Source organism: Crocuta crocuta, unplaced genomic scaffold, assembly GCF_008692635.1.
Source record: "Crocuta crocuta isolate KB4526 unplaced genomic scaffold, BGI_CrCroc_1.0 scaffold90, whole genome shotgun sequence".
Lineage (NCBI taxonomy): Eukaryota > Metazoa > Chordata > Mammalia > Carnivora > Hyaenidae > Crocuta > Crocuta crocuta.
The window spans coordinates 5,243,554-5,264,233 of NW_027527449.1; the positions used below are offsets into that span (position 1 = coordinate 5,243,554).

The following is a 20,680-nucleotide window of genomic DNA, read 5'->3' on the forward strand; positions in this document are numbered from 1 at the left end:
TACTGTTCTCAAGTATACTAAGTAAGATCTTCCTATGAAATGGGACAAAAATACTGCTCACATATACAAACTACTATGTATACAAAGTAAAAACAGTAAAACAATGGTAATTTTCCATTGTTTATTAAAATAGCTAAAATGTACAACTGATTTCAGGGATGACAGAAGCTGTAAAAAGAGGCTGCTAATAGTTTTCATCCTAATCATATACAGAATAGTCACTATACACTAATGGTTTCAACTGTTCAAAAGTAAACCCAGGTTCTGCAAAAAGATATACATAGAATTGCCTTATGATCCAGCAATTCCACTCTTAGGTATATGCTCAAAGGAACTGAAAGCTGACACTTGAAAAGATATTTACAATATCAGTATTCATTACAAAATTACTCACAAACAGCCAAAAGGTGGAACTAACCTAAGTTCCCATCAACAGATGAATGGATATTCAAAAGGTGATGCATACATATAAGGGAATATTATTCAGCCAGAAAAAGGAATGAAGCTCTGGTACATGCTACACATGAATGACCCTTAAAAACATTATTCGGAGTGAAATAAGCCAGACATAAAACCACAAATATTGTCTTATTCCAATTATATGAAGCCTAAATTAGGCAAATTCAGAGAGATAGAAGGTAGATTAGAGGTTTCTTGAAGGGAAGGGGGGAAAAGAAGGTTATTAATAGGTACAGGGTTTCTGCATGGGTGACGATAAAAGTTTTGGAAATAGTGCCACTGAAGTGACCACTTAAATCAGGTAAAATGGCAAATTTTACATTATATCTGTTTTACTGTAACTTAAAAAAATTAACAAGACACCAGAACCCTAAATGATTATGGTATGTGCACTGTATCTCGAAAAGCTGTTAAAAAAAAGGTAACCCCAAAGCTAGGTAACTTGCATATGACTCTGCTACCTGCTAGCTGTCTGACCTTGAGCACTCCCTGTGTCCCACTGTCTCATTTGTTCCTCCATGACAACAGCAATTACGTCATTAGGTTGCTATGAGGATTAAATGACCTGAACTTTGTAAAATAGTATGTACTATGAACTACTGTTAAATAAAATGGGCTCCAGAGTCATGTGGGAGAGTAAAAATAAACAAAAAAGGTAAACCCAAATGTTCATGACATAATTTCAAAATTTCCTAAGTCATGAATGAATCTTAAACAATTGCCACAGTCCTGTGCGGAAAGCTACCATGTAGCTCACTGCCCACAGCCTCATTTCAGCTTGCTCTGTTGCTACCTACTCGCTGCCACACGCAGGGTAACCCTCCCCAAGGGTTTAAGACTTTACCGGTCCTTGTAAATACACCATCCCAGCTCCCCAGCTCTTGGGATTAGTGATGGAAGTAAAAATTTTTACAAGGGTTGGTACAAGTTCAAGTAAGCACATGGTCAAATAGGACTGTATGGGTGACAAAATATAATGAGGCTGAATTCTGCAAACCGTTTTAGTAATTTTAATAATAGCTTTATTAATTATTTTAGCTCTGAATTTATGACACCATTACGGTCTAATTTTGGTTTAGGACACCACCTGTATTTAAAGTCTTTAAAGTCTTGGCTCAGCCATTTACTCAGTAGCTCTGTGTCCCTGGGCTAGTTATTTAATCCCTTTAGGTCTCAGTTATGTCATCAGTAAAATGTGGATAAAAACAGTACCTACCTGAAAGAATTATTGTCAGAATTCAATACGCTAATATTTGGAGACACTTAGAACAATGCCTGGCATTTAGTTAAATGCCCAGTAAACACCTGCAATTGTTATGAATGGAGTTTTATGAAGAAAATGGTATGTTATGAATAATAGTTTTAGTATGAAGATTTTCAACAGTCCATATACTCCTCACAAAATCACAGTTTAGTTATGATTTTTAATAATCAATGTCTTTCATACATTCAAGTAGCAGATCACCAAAATTTGACCTCTTTGAGATGTATTTATCCTTTAAAATAAATAATATGTAAATTATTTTGACTTCCAAGGCTACAATAAAGTGAAATAGATTTAGATTGTGACTTAATACTTCACAAAAGATACATGTATCTGACCACTGAAATACCATTTCCTATGCTACTGCAGAGATTTAACACACCTAGCCAAATATATATAAATACAGCTTTTCAATAATTTCATCTAACATTCCCTCAAAATCTAGCTTGATGACCAAAAGAAACCCACAGAAAAACCAAAAACCCAACCACCTACTGTATCTTCCAACTCGTGGCTCATTATGTATTTCACTCCATATATATCCATGCTTACTTTTATATAATTAAGTATGAAAATGTGGCTGTATCTGGTTTCCTGTAAGTTGGTCTTATAAATCATTACCATTTATTTTCTTTGATGACTAAAAAATTTTAGTTACTTACCAAATTTTCTCTTTCAATCCTTTGCTGTTCCCTCTGCCTGTTGAGGGCACTGTGATATAACTTAGGGGGATGAACAATCGATCTTCTAGGTATCGTACTTCTGCTTCCTGACTTTTCAGCCTGTCTTGAGAGTTCTTTCAAAAGCCTCTGATTTTCCCTATCAATTTGTCTCACCTCCTCTCTTGTGAAAGAGTAGTTTTTCCTTGGTGCTACTGAAGGCTGATCAAAGTGGTGTCTCTGTGGTCCTTTTTTATCTAATTGCAGAAAAGCTAAAGTGAACAAGGAAAGAGAACTGAACAAGGCACACGGCAACATGATGGCACATACTATACACTAAAGCTGTAACTCTCAGAAATGGAAACTATGTTAAGTCATGAAAAGGTATGTATGAAATAGTGTTAATGATATCCACACTACAATTATGTAGAAAAAAAAATCAGAGGCAGTCTAGAGTTTCACATTCTGATGGTTCTTTGGAAATAAAACCTATACATTCAACTGTGAAAATATTTTAATAAGAACTGTAGATGGCATGAGTTTTAAGGAAGGTGTAATTTATGGACAATGCCCTTGTCATGTCCATTTTATGTTTCCCTAAAGCAGCTTAGTAGTTGGGGAGGTCAGAAACCTCTGGTTGAGTGCACCAAATACACTGTAATACAGTACTTCAATTGAGGCAGTTTGTGGATTACAGGGCACACTTAGAAAATAAAATGTCCTCAGGGTGCCTGGCTGGCTCAATAGGTAGAGGGGATTATGACTCTTGGTCTTGGGATCAAGCCCCACACTGGGTGCAGAGATTATTTAAATAAATAAATAATCTTAAAAGTAAATAAATAAATAATAGAGAAGATAGGTAGACTGTGTCCTCAGCAATGACTGACGGGAAACAATGGTTAAAAATTGGGGAAAAACAAACCCAGAATATTCTGAAACTTTCAACTTAATGTGAAAATACTTTATGATCTTGATATTAAGACAAATACAGTAAGTCAAGTATTTCATTCATAATTAAACACATGCCAAAATAAACACATTATATAAAAGGAGTTTTAAACCAATAAAAATATTTTGCACAGTACTGTTACCAAGTGAAATTTTATCAACATGTTAAATTTCCATATTTTAACAATTTTCTGTAAGTGACAATTGTTACTAAACATTTGTTAAAAGTTTCTAAAAATATTAAGCTTGCTAAATGTTTCGGCTTAACTCTGTACTAGCCATGAGTAAATTATATCAGATTAACTGACTGGAACCTTTGATTTTTTTTTTTTTTACAGTATTTTTTTAAAGTAGCTGTTATTTATTTTTACTTGAGTACCTTTAATTCTTTAACTTCCTCAGCATTTTACACTGTTAAATGCACACTGCTATAAGAGGAAAAGATATTTTTTTAACACATTTTAAAATGTATCTGGTGCAGAAAAGTCAAATTATTTGAACATGGTCAAAAGAACTAGAAGTCTACTTCCTACATTTTAACTAAAGACTATCAAAGATTACAGAAACTTTAAAAAAAAGATTAACAGTGGCTTTCTGATAGGAAAAAATTGTTGAAAATCAATCATACCAAGTTAATGGCAAAACTTGAACATATTTAGAAAGATACAGGTACACTGTACATATTATCTTGCTTCCAAGAAATGTACATTTTGTAGAATTGAATAAGGTTTCTAGATTAAATATGCCACACATGAAAGCTTTTAAAATTAAATGTGAAAGGGAATTAAAAGCTATTGTCTGAATGGCATTTAAGAAAGTTGTTAGGGGGCACCTGGGTGGCTCAATCCGTTAGACCTCCGACTTCTTGATTTTGGCTCAGGTCACAATCTCGCAATTTCATGAGTTCGAGCCCTGCCATGAGCTCTGTGCAGGCAGCGTGGAGCCTGACTGGTATTCTCTTTCACTTGCTCTCTGCCCCTTCCCCACTTGTACTGTCTCTGTCTCTCTCAAAATAAGTAAAACTTTAAAAAAAAAAAAAACTCTTAAAAGTTTTTTAGAAGTAAAATAAGGTAATAGCAAAACAATAAGTAGAAGAAAGGAAGTTCAATCTAATGCATTAAAAACAATTGTGCTGTAATGCTCCATGATGGGAAAAGTATATATGGAGTGCTCATAGCTCATATACTCATACTAGTTATCACTAGTACATTTTTTTAAAGTGGCTATATATGCTTTACTATGAGACAAACTCAAATACTTGATCCTTTTTCTTTTTTTTAAATTTGTTTAATGTTTTATTTATTTCTGAGAGAGAGAGACACTGTGAGCAGGGGAGGGTCAGAGAGAGGGAGATACAGAATCTGAAGCAGGCTCCAGGCTCTGAGCTGTCAGCACAGAGCCTGATGCGGGGCTCGAACCCCCAAATTGTGAGATCATGACCTGAGCCGAAGTCAGATGCTTAACCGATGAGCCACCCAGGTGCCCTGATCCTTTGTTTTTCAAATAAGATCTAAAAATATTTAACTTGGATAAACTTTCAGGAATACAAACATTTATATACATATGTACACATATATATATTTAAACTCACATATTTAAGAAACATTGCTTTTCCCTAATTTTCTTTAATGAAACACTTTTGTTCCAACTCTTTATAGTAATTCAATATCATGACCATCATCACTAGAGCCAGTTACCAAGTCATCTAACACAAATTACTAGACATACCAATCCTCTTTGCTTTCACCTAGGCTGAGATACAGACAGCATTTTTTTCTTTTTAAATTTTTTTTTTAATGTTTTTATTTATTTCCGAGAGAGAGAGTCAGCGTGAGCAGGGGAGTGTCGGAGAGAGAGGGAGATACAGAATCTGAAGGAGGCTCCAGGCTCTGAGCTAGATGTCAGCACAGAGCCCGACATACGGCTCAAACCCACGAACCGTGAGATCATGACCTGAGCTGAAGTGGGATGCTTAACTGACTGAGCCAGGTGCCCCCAAACAGCATTTTTTAAAATTTTACATGTGATGCTATCACTGGAAATTTTATTCCAACCATATTAAGTCTTTACTCATATACTATTAGTTCTTTAAAAAAAAAATCCTGTGGGCATATTCATGACCCCTATTAAAAAAAAATGGTATTTTCTTTTTAAAGTTATTTTTTAGGAGCGCCTGGGTGGCTCAGTCTGTTAAGCATCCAACTTTGGCTCAGGTCATGTTCTCAACAGTTCGTGAGTTCAAGCCCCACATCAGGTTCCACACTGATAGTGTGGAGGCGGCTTTATATTCTCTCTCTCTCTCTCTCTCTCTCTCTCTCTCTCCCCCACCACACGCATGCAATCTTTCTCTCAAAATAAATAAACTTAAAAAGATAAAAGTTATTTTTTAAAGGTTTAAAGAAAAATCCAACACTTGTAGCTGAGAGGTCACAATTCAAAGAATAAAAACTGAATTTACTAAATTTCTTTGTCTTCTTCATGAACTTGTCAGATGAGAAATTCTGTGACATTCTTCCAGTCCCCTTCTTTTGAATCTAGGCAGGCTTGTGACTGTGTGGACCAGAACAATACAGCCAAAAGTGTGGCTTCCAAGGCTAGGCAAAGGAAGAGATGTACCCCCATCAAACCCCCAACCATGTTTGCTGGGACACTTTTACTTGGGGCCCTGAACCACCCTCTGTGTCTAACTAGCCTGAAGCTGCCATGTTGTGAGGAAGTCAAACTACATAAAGGGGCCACATAAATGTGTAGGCATTATGATCCTAGTCTTTTAAGTCATCCTAGGTTACTGCTTTTACACATCTAAGTTTTGTGTTTCATTAGCAGAGCAATAGTAACTAATACAACATTTAGTACCAGGAATGGGAGTACTACTACAACAAAAACCTAAAATACTAGCTTTGAGACCAGCTGGCAGTAGAGCTGGAAGAGTCTGGAGATTGTTTTAGCAGTACTGTTGCCTGTGATGACAAGGAAAATGGAAAAAATACCTGCCACTGGTGGATTTGGCTAAGTAGATCCCCACACAGGATGCTGAAAGTTATCAATGGCTTATCTTATCCATAATAATGAAAAAGGAGAGAGATGAGCTAAAAACAAGGAACCGATCAGTTTGGAGTTAAAACATACAATATAGGGGCGCCTGGGTGGCTTAGTCAGTTGAGCGTCCGACTTTGGCTCAGGTCATGATCTCATGGTTCGTGGGTTCGAGCCCTGCGTCGGGCTCTGTGCTAACAGCTAGATCAGACCTGGAGCCTGCTTCTGATTCTGGGTCTCCCTCTCTCTCTCTGACCCTCCCCTGCTCTCGTTGTCTCTCTCTGACTCTCAAAACAAACAAACATACAATATAGAAGAACCAGGCCTTATGGGATTCAAAAATACAACTACCACTCCTTCCTAATCTCTCCTGGCAGAATACCATCCCAGTACTCAAAGAGCTATGACTAAGGAACCACGAGTGAGGTTCAGCTGCACCTAGACCTGATTTAGACCCTCGAAGTCAAGGTTGGGCATGGAGGATCTTTGAAAAGGGGGAATGTATTTTTTTATGTTTAAAGTAATGTAAATCAACGTGTTGGATTGATGAGGTTTTCAAACATGTCCATAGGCTACCTGACAGTCCTCCCATTAGGAAAGAGGGTATATGTCCCTCCCTCTTAAATCTGGGAAGGTTTATAACCATTTAAACTAATGGAATATGGAAGAAATGATGCTGTATAAATAGTATGATCACATTCTGAGGCTAGGTCATAAAACGTGATGAGGTTTCTGCTTTGTTTCTTTCAACACCATACTTGGAGCCTTGAGTCACTGTGTTAAGAAGAAGAAATCTAGCTACACTGAGGCTGTCATATGTGAAGAAGCCAGGACATTTGCAAAAGCTACACGGGGGCCTGGTCTTTAAGTCACTGCCTAGCACTCAGCTGATTCTGGTCCCCAGCACTGCCTTTGAGTCTCTCCACACCCCAAGTGCTGGGGTAATTTGTTATGTAGCAACAGTACCTGGTATTTCATCACTTTAAATATTGTGTAACAGGCAAGATACATGTGGACCATGTTTAGCCCATAAGCAGGCAGTTATGTTTTTTGTGTGCAGGATGTAATTAATCGATCAGTCTTTCACAGCGATTACGGCTCTGTCCATTTCATGATTCAGTTCTGTTTTGCTTTTTTATCAATCTTTTTGGTATATTTGATCAGTTTATTAATGTAAAACACTTTTCTGTCCCTGTAATGCTTTTCATGTCTTGAGTTCTATTTTGTATACTGTTAGGATTGATACTTCTTTCATTCTCCTTGTCAATACTGCCTTGACTTTCATTCTTCCTAATATTTAAACTGTCTTTTTACGTTGTATTTGATTTAAATTCTTAAAGATGTTCTGAAAATATCTTCTGGTAAGTTAAAGCCATCTACTTATACTGTTTGATCTCTTCGTACAATCTTTCTTTTTTGTTTTTTTAAAGTTTATTTATTTTGAGAGAGTGTGCAACTGAGCAAGGGCAGGGCAGAGAGAGGGAGAGAGAACCCGAAGCGGCTCCACGCTGTCAGCACAGAGCTCAACGCGGGACCTGATGTCATAAACCACAAGATCATGACCTGAGACAAAATCAAGAGTCCAATGCTTAAGTGACCAAGCCACACAGGTACCCCATCTTCCTTTTTTAAAATGCTTTGTTATTTTTTCCCATTGTTTCCCCTTTAGAAACATTGACTATGTTAGGTTTTTTTTCCTCTAATGTACCACAAACCATATATTCTAATTACATCCTTTTAGAATAAAAGTTATGTTTTTTGGTTTCAGGACCCCTTTACACACCTAAAGATTATTGAGGACCCCAAAGAACGTTTATGTGAGCTACATCTATCAATATTTACTATGTTAGAAATTAAAAGTAGGGGGCACCTGGGTGGCTAAGTCGGTTAAGTGACGCTTGATTTCAGCTCAGGTCATGATCCCAGGGTCGTGGATCAAGCACTGCATCGGGCTTGGCACTGACAGGGTAGAGCCTGCTTGGCATTCGTTCCCTCTCTCTCTCTGCCCCTTCCTGACTCACAGCTGCTCTCTCAATAAATAAATAAACAAACAAACATTTAAAAATATTAAAAGCAGGGATGCCTGGGTGGCTCATTCGGTCGAGGGCCCCAACTCTTGATTTTGGCTCAGGTCATGACATAACAGGCTGAGACAGAACCCTGCATGGGGCTCCGCACGTAGTGTCCAGCCTGCTTGAGAGTCTCTCTGCTCCCTCCCCTTCAGTCTCTCTCTCTCAAAATACACTTAAAAAGAAGAAATTAAAAATAAAAAATGTAAAGATATTAATTTATCTGAAAATAATAAATCAGCGATAGGTTAATACCTAGTCTTTTATTTTAAAAAAATGAAAAAACATCAGCAAGGAGAGTGGAAGATTTAGTTCTCCTGACTATTTTAACGCCTGCCTTAATGGGAAACCACTGGATCCACACATCTGCTTCTGCACTCACTGCAGGGCGCGGTCACTGTAGTGCAGCCCCTGCAACAGCCATAGTGCACACGAGACGGAAGAGCAGGTATAAAAGGCAAATCATGCCTTCGTTTTATTAGAGGAAATAGTGTTGTCCTTGCAGCTCCTCTCTAAAAAATCACTGAGCTCTGTTTCAAGTATTATGCCCTTCATCTAGGAGTCTGGTGCCTCTCGCTGATTTTAGCTTTTCTCCAAAGTTCAGTAATGGTAGTGATCCGAGGATGTCTGAGATTTCCTGCTCACCTATCTGAACCCTGCTTGCTGCAGCCGGCCAGTAAAGGGATGAGTGGTGCTGCCAGGGAGGATGGGCAGCCAGGAGCTAATCTCAGGAAGGGCAGCCCCTTCCTCAGGGAGTGTACCAGGGCCACGCCCTCCCCTGCAGTTAAGGCACTTCTTCATTCCCACCTGTGGTGCTATCAGCTGACCAGTAAGTGTCACCACTTTCTGTACTCATCAGTGCCACCTTAATCTCATTTCTTTCTCTTTCATTAGTTTTTCCTCTCAGGGTACATCCTCTAATGATGTATCTAATTATTTCACATAGAATATAGGCAGTAAAATTTGAGGTGGTGCATTTCTAAAATGTGTCTATTCTGCCCGCCAGATTCTTCTTAAACTGACCTAATTTCACCTGTACAAAGTATGAAAAATACCTTCAAGTGTGGTCATATCAACTTATTCACTGTTCTCCAAACATGAGAGATTCATGCCAAAACTCAACGCATAAACTTTTGTTTACTCCACTTTAAAAATGTTCTGCCTGCCTATTCAGTGCTTTACAGCCCAATGTCAAAGAACTAATTCCAACCATATCTTTTCAACATTTAAATAGCCAAGGCAGGCTTGGGGTGGGGTGGGAAGTCCCCGCCAAATCAGACACGTAACAGAGCTAAAAGAGGCTGGAATATTTAGAAATCCTACTAAACTTTCCAGGTCTACCATAAAGATATATAAAATAAACAAATAAGAAAATAGAGTCAGACATCTAATAATGCGAGTCCACACTAATCTTCCCTTCTCATAGTTCTCAAAGAATCCAAGAACTCTGAACTTAGAATACACCTTAGCAACCTATGTCAATGACCTCATCCTATAAATGAAGAAACTGGGGCACAGAATAGTTAACTTTTTATCTATTGTCATGTGGATAAAACCCAGAAGCTAAAAATCTTCTGATTCCACTTCTAGAATTTTCTTCACCTCACTTTGTAAGTTCAATATTTTATCACTGTTCTCTGGCCTATAACTGGGATATTTGATTTTACATTCTTCAATTAAGCTTTGTTTCACAGGCTTAATATTTTATAGTTCAAATTTACAAACTTGTTAACAAGTTTATTTTAAACCAATAAATAACATTAACACTGTTAGCTCTGCAGGCATCCCTCACTATCTGAACTCTGGCCCAAGAGTTGTTCTAATAGCTCACTAACTTTTTTACTGAAAACAATAAACTATTTGAGTGTAATGTTTACACCGAAGGGGTGTAGAGTATGCTGTGTTCCCACCTCAGCTGTTCTCTGATAGCATCACATCTCTTGCTCACAATTTCTAAGATGTGGTATGCACGACCACTATTGTCTTCTTCACTTGAAGTGGAAAAAGTTAAGAAGAAATTAGCTGAGCCAAAGAGACCTAGAAGAACCCATACAGTGTAAATTGAAAGTGATAAAGTGTATTGAGAAATGAGTGCAGAAAAGGCATAAGCTGGCCATGCACACATCTCTATCCTACCAGTTCCAATGTTTTAGTTTTATGGGGAAAAATCAAGAAATCTTATGAAAATATTCTTGGATCTGAAAAACAGTGGATCAATGGAGCATGAACAATAATTTTAAAAGACAAAATTATGCAATAGGCTGTTAGCCATAATTAGTGTTTAAAATCTTTTTCTGTTAAAGGGGTGCTTGGGTGGCTCAGTCATTTAAGTTCCAACTCTTGATTTAAGCGCAGGTCATGATCTCACAACGTGAGATCAAGGCTGGCATCAGACTCTGTACTGACAGCTGAGATCCTGGAGCCTGCTTGGGATTCTGTGTCTCCCTCTCTCTCTGCCCCTTCCCTGCTCACATGCTCGCTCTCAAAATAAGTTAATAAATGTCAAAGAAAATTTAAAAGAAATAAATAAAATCTTTTACTGTTATAAAGGAACCCTTGTGTATTAAGGGCTCCAGTAACAGATGTACCAAGTGGCAAAATGCCACCTTTGTTCCTGTACCTCTAAAAGCTCTGAGCACTACTATAATCAGGTTACTCAGATCAGGATTCCCTACTGTGCAGCAGTATGAATAAATTTTCCTTCTACATTTAGCTCAGTTTCTGTGTTTAAACAGTATTTCAATGCTTCAATTCTATTTAGAGGAACTGTTTAGGGATTTGTGGTGGGAAAAATGTTTAGGCTTTCCATATCCAACTAAGTTTAAAAAATGAATTAGAAAGGAATAATGATAGATACCTGTATTGTTTTTCAATGAAACCAAATAGTTTTTTTGTGTCTTGAATCTCAACACTATGGTCCTTGGATCAGCACTAGTATCACCACCAAGCTGACGAGAAAGTTTCTACTCCAGGGGTGCCTGGTGGCTCAGTTGGTTAAGCGTCTGACTTCAGCTCAGGTCATGATCTCTGGTTCATGGGTTCGAGCCCCGCATGCAGCTCTGTGCTGACAGCTCTGAGCCTGGAACTTGTTTCAGATTCTGTGTCTCCTTCTGTCTCTGACCCTCCCCAACTCGTGCTGTCTCTCTGTCTCAAAAAGTAAAATATTAAAAAAAAAAAAAAGGTTCTACTCTAGATTTAATGAACCAGAATCTGCATTTTAAGAGGTTCCCAAGGACTTGTATGCATAGTGAAGTTTGAGAAACCTTGGCCTAGCAGATAAAGTTGGATGCCCAATTAGCATACATTTCTACTTTCCTACTTTAAAAAAAAAAAGTATTTATTTTGAGATAGAGGGAGCAGGTGTGCGCGAGCATGAGTGAGTAGGGGAGAGGGGAAGAGAGAATCCCAAGCCAGCTCTGTGCTGTCAGTGCAGGGCCCGACACAGGGCTATATCTCAAGAACTCAACCATGAGATCCTGACCTGAGTGGAAATCAAGAGTCGGCTGGACACTTAATCACCCAAGTATCCCTCCTTCTTTTTACTTCTTAACAAGTCTTCTCACCCCCACTTCCCTTTGAAAGACACCTACCTATCCCTTTCCCAGGAAGCCATGTCCTTAAGGGGAAGCTGACTTTCCTTCTGACTCCTACCCCTAACTCCAGGGTGAGTGACTGGCCCACAATAATCCCATTCCTCTTGCCAATGAATGTTTTAGGAATAGGAGTGTTACCCAATTCTGGGCAATAAGACATAAGTGAGTCAGCTGAGAGTGCTTCTTTAAAGTTTCCCCCATCCTGAGAAAGCCAAAGGAAGAAACCGTTTCCCTTTCTCTAGCATCATCATGTCTGGGTATGAATACTAAAAACTGTTGCAGACATCTCCTACTAGCCTTAGAATGAAACCAACACCACACAGCTGGTTAAACACAGTGGTAGAACTTGGGTCTCTGAGGACATTTTTGAGCCAATGAATTGGTCAACTCTCAAGCGTGATTTATTTCTAGAATTCTTGTTAGGTGAGAAATATTGTTTCCAAATTCAACCTAATATAAACAGATAATTAACAGTCGTGAACAAAAAAGCTCAGTCATCACAAACTATTTTCCATTAGATGGGTTTTTAAAATCTGGCAATTCTTAAGAGTCATGGGCCTTCTTCCTAAAAGAAACTTTTTTATTGGATGTGTCCCCCACCCCACCAATTCCTAGGATAGAGTAGTGCTGATAATTTGTGGAATCAAAAAGTACTTATAAAAATAAAAAATGCAACAATGGGTCCTTAAAATGCAAATTATAACTTAAGCAAACAGTATTTAAAAAACACTATAAAACCTACAAGTTATATTATACATTTTCATTAATCTTCTGTAACATTTCTTTCTAATATACATTCACACTTTTTTTATACCTAACTTTTAAGAAAATTTTATGAGATATTTTATGTGCCAAATGTTAGTTTGATACATATAAAAATTTTTTTCTTTAAAAACTTTTAAATGTTTTTTATTTTCGACAGAAACAGACACATGTATGAGTCGGGAAGGGGCAGAGAGAGAGGGAGACACAGAAACCGAAGCAGGCTCTGAGACTACACAGAGCCCAAAGCAGGGCTCAAACTCATGGACCGCAGATCATGACCTGAAGCCAAAGTTGGAAGCTTAACCAACTGAGTTACCCGGGCGCCCCTAGTCTGCTACTTTTAAACACACAAATCACATTAGAAATTAAGAATAATGCAGCATTAGGAATAAGACAGAAAAAAAAAGCAAATATACTAAGATGCATGTTATTAATACAAAGCATTAGTGAGCAGTCTGCATTATCTCATCATAGAAATTTTAATGATTTAATTTTAACTACCTTCCAATTTTTGCATTACAAATGTTACTTTTAACTTTTTAAAAATTATTTATCTTTGAGAGAGAGAGACAAGAGCACGAGCAGGGGAGGGGCAGAGAAAGAGGGAGACACAGAATCCAAAGCAGGCTTCAGGCTCTGAGCTGTCAGCACAGAGCCTGATGTGGGGCTTGAACCCACGAACCGTGAGATCATGACCTGAGCCAAAGTCATATGTTTAAGCTTAACCGACTGAGCTACCCAAGTGCCCTTGCATTACAAATGTTAACTTTTAAAAACAATTCTGTGGGGATGCCTGGCTGGCTGAGTAGTCAGTAGAGCATGTAACTCTTGATCTCAGGGTTGTGAGTCTGAGTCCCATCTTGGGTGTAGAGATTACTTAAAAAATAAAATCTTATAGGGGCGCCTGGGTGGCTTAGTCGGTTAAGCGTCCGACTTTCGCTTGGGTCATNTTAAATAAAATAAAATCTTATAAATAAATAAATAACATTCTGTCAACTTCAGGGAAAACAATTCAGAGTATTTTTTTTGGTGATAATAAAATCTGAATGTTTTAGTAAAAATTATACTTTTGGTAAATGAGTTTGAAAGTTCTCAAAAGCTTTCTGATTGATGGGGATATTAACAACTATAATTTCTATACAACATATTCTGAAATATGTCATTTGTAAGATCAGTGAGTGAATATTTTCAAATAATCTATACATCCTGTTAAAACCATACAAGGTTAAAAGACACATTCAAGATGTACTATCGATAAATAAATTATAATGTAAAGACTGAATTAGTCTCAAATTTCACACTGCAACTCACACTTAAGAAACTAATACCTGTGGAATTTTAGTATGGTATCAAAGAATATCTAAAATTAATTGAAAAGGCTACTAAAATACTCCTCCATTTTCCAAATAGATCTGTGTGAGACCAGATTTTCTTCACATACTTCAGCCAAAACAACATATCAAAACAGTTGTATGCAGAAACCAATAGGAGAATCCAGGTATCTTCAATAGTCAATCTATGACAAAGATGGCAAGATTACAGAGTGGGGAAAAGACAGACTCTTCAATAAATGGTGTTAGAAAAACTGGACAGCTATACGCAAAAGAATGAAATTGGACTATCTTACACCATATACAAAAAAAAACTCAAAATGGATTAAAGATTTGAATTTAAGACCTGTAGAATGTAATTCCTAGAAGAAAACACAAGCAGTAAGCTCTGTGACATCAGTCTTTGCAGTATTTTTTTGGATCAGTCTCCTAAGGCAAGAATAATAAAAGCTAAAATAAACAAACAGGATTACATCAAACTAAGAAGCTTTTACACAGTGAAGAAAACCATCAACATAATGAAAAAGCAGCTTACTGAATGGAAGAAGATATTTGAATCACACATCTGATAAGAAGTTAACTTCCATAACACATGAGAACTTATACTCTCAAAAAACATAAAAAAATAGCTTGATTAAAAAATGGGTAGGGGAGGGGCGCCTGGGTGGCTCAGTCAGTTAGGCATCCAACTTCAGCTCAGGTCATGATCTCACGGTTCATGAATTCGAGCCCCGTGTCGGGCTCTGTGCTGACAGCTAGCTCAGAGCCTGGAGCCTGTTTCGGATTCTGTGTCTCCCTCTCTCTCTGACTCTCCCCTGTTCACGCTGTCTCTCTTTCTCAGAAATAAATAAAACGTAAAAAAAAAAAAAGAGTTAAAAAAATGGGTAGAGGAACTGAATAGACCCCCAATGAAATATTACTTCATACTTGTCAGAATGGGTAAAATAAAAAAGATAAGCACTATTGGTGGGGATGCAAACTGGTGCAGCCACTGTGGAAAACAGTATGACAGGCTCCTCAAAAAATTAAAAATAGAAATACCATGTAATCCAGTGATTCCAATATTGGATATTTATCCAAAAGAGAATAGAAATCATTAATTTGAAAAGATATATCCACCCCATGTTTACTGAAATATTACTTACAATAGCCAAGATATGGAAACATCCATAGATAAAGAAAACGTGGTAAGTGTATGAATGTGTCTATATACATATATATACAATGGAATACTACTTATCCATAAAAAAGAATGAAATTTTGCCATTTACAACAACATGGATGGACCTAGGGGATATAATACTAAATAAGTCAAGAGAAAAACAAATACTATATGATTTCATTCATACGTGCAATTTTAGAAACAAAACAAAGGAAAAAGAGACAAAAAGACTCTTAAATACAAAAGGAACAGTGGTTGCCAGAGGGGAAGCAGGTGGGGGGATGGGTGAAATAAAGGGGATTATGAGTACTTATCATGATGAGCACTGAGTAGTGTACAGACTTACTGAATCATTGCACTGTACACCGGAAACTAATAACCCTGAATATTATACTTTAATTAAAAACTAAAAAAAAAGTACACAAGACCTGTATAGCTTTCCAAAGATGACATATAGATGGCCAACAGATACATAAAAAGATTCTCAAGATAACTAACATTAGGGAGATGCAAATCAAAACCACAATGAGATATCACCTTTCAGAATGGCTAAAATCAACAATACAAGAAACAACAAGTGTTGGTGAGAATGTAGAGAAAAGGGAACTGTCTTATACTGTTGGAAACATAAACTGGGTGCAGCCAATACAGGAAACAGGACAGAGGTTCCTCAAAAAACTAAAAACAGAAATGCCCTATGAGCCAGCAATCTACTTTTGGGTATTTATCCAAAGAAAATGAAAACAATTTGAAGAGATAATATACACCCTTATGCTCAATGCAGCATTGTTTGCCACAGCCAAGATATGGAAGCAACCTCAGTGTCCACCAACAGATAAATGGATCAAAAAGATGTGGTATATGTATACAATGGAATATAAAGAGAGAGAAATCTTGCCATTTGTGGCAACATGGACCTAGAGGGCATGACGCCAAGTGAAATAAGTCATACAAATACCATATTTGTTTTTCACTTGTATGTGGAATCTAAAAAAACAAATGAACAAACAAAATGAAACAAGACTCTTAGACACAGGAAATAAGTTGTTGCTAGACTTATCATGGGGATCATTTCATAATGTATAAAAGCATCGAATCATCAGGATATACACCTAAAACTAATAGAATATTCTATGTCAATTACACTTCAAAAATTTTTCAATCTTCAAGGAAATGAAACTTGAAGTATGCTGTTTTGTCAACTTGGTAATTATTTTCAAATAATGCTCTTTAACATTTAACTTAAAATCTGAATAGTTCCCTACAGCTTATTCTGAGTTCTTTCTTTTTTTTTTTTTAATTTTTATTTATTTCTAGGAGAGACCGCGCGAGCAGGGGAGGATCAGAGAGAGAGGGAGTCACAGACTCTGAAACAGGCTCCAGGCTCTGAGCTGGCAGTCAGCACAGAGCCCGACGCGGGGCTCAAACCCATGAACCACGAGATCATGACCTAAGCGAAAGTCGGACGCTTAACCGACTAAGCCACCCAGGTGCCCCCTGAGTTCTTTCATTTACCAGCATTCTCACCACTTTCTCTGAGGTGAAGACAACAGGTTAGGTTATTTAAACTTTAGTGCTGTTGCCTTTCTAAAAGAAGAAAGTGCACTGTATCTTTTTTTTTTTAATGTTTATTTTTGAGAGACAGAGACAGAGCATGGACAGGGAAGGGGCAGAGAAAGAGAGAGACACAGAATCTGAAGCAGGCTCCAGGCTCTGGGCTGGAACCCATGAACCGTGAGATCATGACCTGAGCCGAAGTCAGACGCTCAACTGACTGAGCCACCCAGACGCCCCAAAAGCGCATGGTATCTTATGCCTACATCCCTCTCAAATGTGAAAACATCTGGGTCCACCTCTCCCATTTATCTTATCTAGCTGTTCCCTCTAGGTTTTATGACTTTGTAAGACACTAAAACAAAATTTAGGGTGGAGTAGTTTCTAGAGTGAGTTAATTTAGCTTCTCAGTAGTATAAATGATGTTTGAGATATTTTTATGGTAAAACAAGATAATTCGTAAAGTTACTATACTATCAATTATCCAACTATAAAATATATCTAGAAAAATCTATGCAAATTAATAGTGTTTGATATTTAAGCTCAATATACCATGAAGTTTAATAACTAAGTTCAATACATTCAGCTTTTAAAAAGAAAAGAAACTTACCTTTCAAAAGATGATTAAGGTCCATTGTGTCATGTACGACTTTTTGTTTATATCTGTGGTCTAAACTGGAATCTAACACTGAAGATTTTGGAGTGAGATCAGGCCCAGTTTTTTCTTTTCCCTTTTTGGTGGATTTCAAACATTTTGAATTATTTTTTAAATCCTCAACATTTCCATATACTTCTTGACTCACGTTTTCTTGCCTTTTAACTTTTACTTTTTGATCATTTGATGCTCCCAGTTCAAAAGACTGAATAGGGCTGATGTCTGGAGTTGAGAGAGGAGTGACATCTGTCACAGTATCTTCAGATTCCTCAGTGCAGTCACTGACTTTTAGTTTAGTACTTGAAGGCCGTGTTCTTGCTGATTTTATTCCTGATTTATATTTCTGTTTTGGTGACAAGTGGGTTACACCAGACAGTCGTTTCTTTAATGATGGAGATGAATCAGAAATACATTTATCAGACCCTGTATCTGAACAATCTGTACCTGAACTTGAAGATGAGGAGGACAATGAGGAAGAAGAGGAAGAGGAATTACTTTTGGAATACTTTTTACTTATGTTTTTTTTAAGGTTATTAGGTGGTTTAGCTGTCTTGGACCTGACATGCTGCGTTTTCCCATCATCACTGCTTTCCTCTCCATCTGTATAATAATCATCTTCACCTTCTTTTACAATTTTGGGAATTCTACTTGGCATGGGCAAGTGCATTTTATGCCCTGTTGTAGCATCCCACAATTTTTTCGACCTTGAAGTGGTCAATGATAAAGAACTTCTGGTTCGCGTATTATCATTTTCTACGGGGTGTTCTTCTGGAGGAATTTTCTTTTTTATTTCGTTTTCTTTTCTTTGTATTCCAAATTTCAAGTTTACATTTTCTGTATCTTTATCTATTCTCTTTTTAGGGTCATCATTTTGCATGTCAAAAACTGAGTTACTTTCACATTTCTTTGCTTCTTCAAAATCACTGTCAAAGAAAGAATGGTCCACTTCACCTTCTGATATATCTCCAAACCGATCCATGATGGTAAAAATATATCTGGAAAAAGAGGCCAGTGTTACCATCAGACTAAAGAATAATTACTAATGCTTTTCTTATTTTTTTTTTTTTACAGTAATTGCATATGTGAAACTGAGAAGTTTGGTTATAGACAAACATGACACAAAACGCCCAAAAAATAGTAACTCAGTGAAATGATAATGGGGCTATAGTAGTAATAACAAATTGTACCAGTGATTTGAAAAATAAGTCAGTCTAATAGTTCAGTTCACAAGTTATCAAGGCAAGCATATCACAAACATATACCTAGGTGAACCCTAAGGAAAATCTGCCTTCTAGAAGTACAATTAGTTTAGACTAAGAAAGGATGGTATTAAAACCTCCTAAAATCAGCTAAGCCAGCTTGAATTCAGAATTTGACTTTTAATGCTATTCTAAAAAAACAAACAAACAAAAAAAAACAAACCCAACAACAATCAAAAAACCATAATGACTTGGAAGGTAACTGAGGTAAAGAATTCTGGAGGTAAAGAAAAAATAAGGGCCTAGAGTATCTTACTGTTCTCAGAAGGCACAATATTCAAATATGCCTGATATAATGGTAATATAACAAAGTTTCCAGTTTAAAAGGGCCTCCTCTGTCCAGGTTGGACAATTTAACACTGAAAACCAAAGCACACAAAACTTAAAAATGAAAAAGTTCTTCTGTGGAAAACTATTAGTCCATAATGACATTCAAAAGAGCAAATAATATGAGCTACATTAAAGGAACGGCACATATAAATTTCTAATAATATACAGCCAACAATCCAATTTTGTGCTGAGTATCAAATTATGATTAATTCTGTTATGTCAAATCAAACAATAAAAGATTATGTAATCTATATTCTAAAGTAATCACAATACTCTGGAGTCTTTAATTGTTGAAGTGATACTGCAAACTATAAAAATAAGTACAAATATGATTTAAAAGTCAACCAAACTTAAGCTATTAATACTAATGCTATAGGTTAATATGATCGATTAGAGGTATATGTGGGAATACATTTTATCATCATGGGTAATTTTCTTTTGCCTTTAAGGTTTTCAAGAATTTAAGAGTCTGACATATTAAAGTTATAAAAATTTATTCACAATCAACTTTTACACACTTAAGGGAATCTGATTAAATTAATAAGGTTAGACTTATTAGGTTTATTAAAAATGTCTAAGTGCTTACTAAGACATCCTTTATTAGTCAATATCCCTGGTCAAGAGGTCAAGGTACATAAGAAAATCAAATACACTAAAATTGAATTGTGCTATTAAGCAAGTTTGCAAATGGTATACAATGTTCAGAGAAATTTAAGCTAAGTCCAGATTAATAAAAGTACAAATAAGTTCCAACTTCGGCTCAGGTCATGATCTTGCAGTTGGTGGGTTCAAGCCTGGCATCGGGCTCTGTGCTGACAGCTCGGAGCCTGGGGCCCTCTCAGGATTCTGTATCTCTCTCTCTGTCTGCCCCTCCCCTGCTTGTGCTGTCTCTCAAAAAAAAAAAAAAAAAAATGAATGTGAAAAAAATTTGTTCTGGGGCGCCTGGGTGGCTTAGTTGGTTAAGCGTCCAACTTTCGCTTAGGTCATGATCTTGCGGTTTGTGGGTTTGAGCCCTGTGTCGGGCTGTCTGCTGACTGCCAGCTCGGAGCCTGGAGCCTGTTTCTGAGTCTGTGACTCCCTCTCTCTCTGACCCTCCCCTGCTCACGCTGTCTCTCTCTCTCTCCTAGAAAGAAAAAACATTAAAAAAATTAAAAAAAAAATTTTTTGTTCAAAAAAAAAATTTCTAACATACTGGGGCACCTGGGTGGCTCAGTCAGTTGACCGTTCAACTTCAGCTCAGGTCACAATCTCACAATTCATGGGTTCAAGCCTTGGGTTGGGCTCTGTGCTGGCAGCTAGCTCAGAGTCTGGAGCCTGTCTTCCGATTCTGTATCTCCCTCACTCTCTGACCCTCCCCTGCTCACGCTGTCTCTCAAAAATAAATAAAACGTTAAAATAAATAAACAAATAAAATACAATTCTTAACATATTATTAGAATTAAATTGATTTAAACTGAGATAAGATGTCTAAGATCTTATAAACTTAAAAAAATTAGATAACTTATACCTAAATCTTAAATATAAGAAAGATTATTTCCTAAAAAAAGATATCATTTCTCATAGCATAGATCAATGCCCTCTTAAGTTTTAAAACTC

The 20,680-nt window shown here is 37.0% G+C and overlaps 1 protein-coding gene across 3 annotated transcripts in view; it reads right to left on the reverse strand.

Moving 5' to 3' along the window:
• CFAP97 (cilia and flagella associated protein 97) overlaps window positions 1–20,680 on the reverse strand; it is a 36,048-nt gene that overhangs the window by 9,202 nt on the left and 6,166 nt on the right. For all 3 annotated transcript variants that reach the window (XM_077762245.1, XM_077762254.1, XM_077762262.1), the window contains exons 2-3: window positions 17,451–18,490; window positions 2,386–2,654 (exon numbers count right to left, since the gene is read on the reverse strand). In XM_077762245.1, coding sequence (XP_077618371.1) covers window positions 2,386–2,654; window positions 17,451–18,474 — 1,293 coding nt within the window. In that variant the 5' untranslated portion in view covers window positions 18,475–18,490. The remainder of the gene's footprint in view (window positions 1–2,385; window positions 2,655–17,450; window positions 18,491–20,680) is intronic.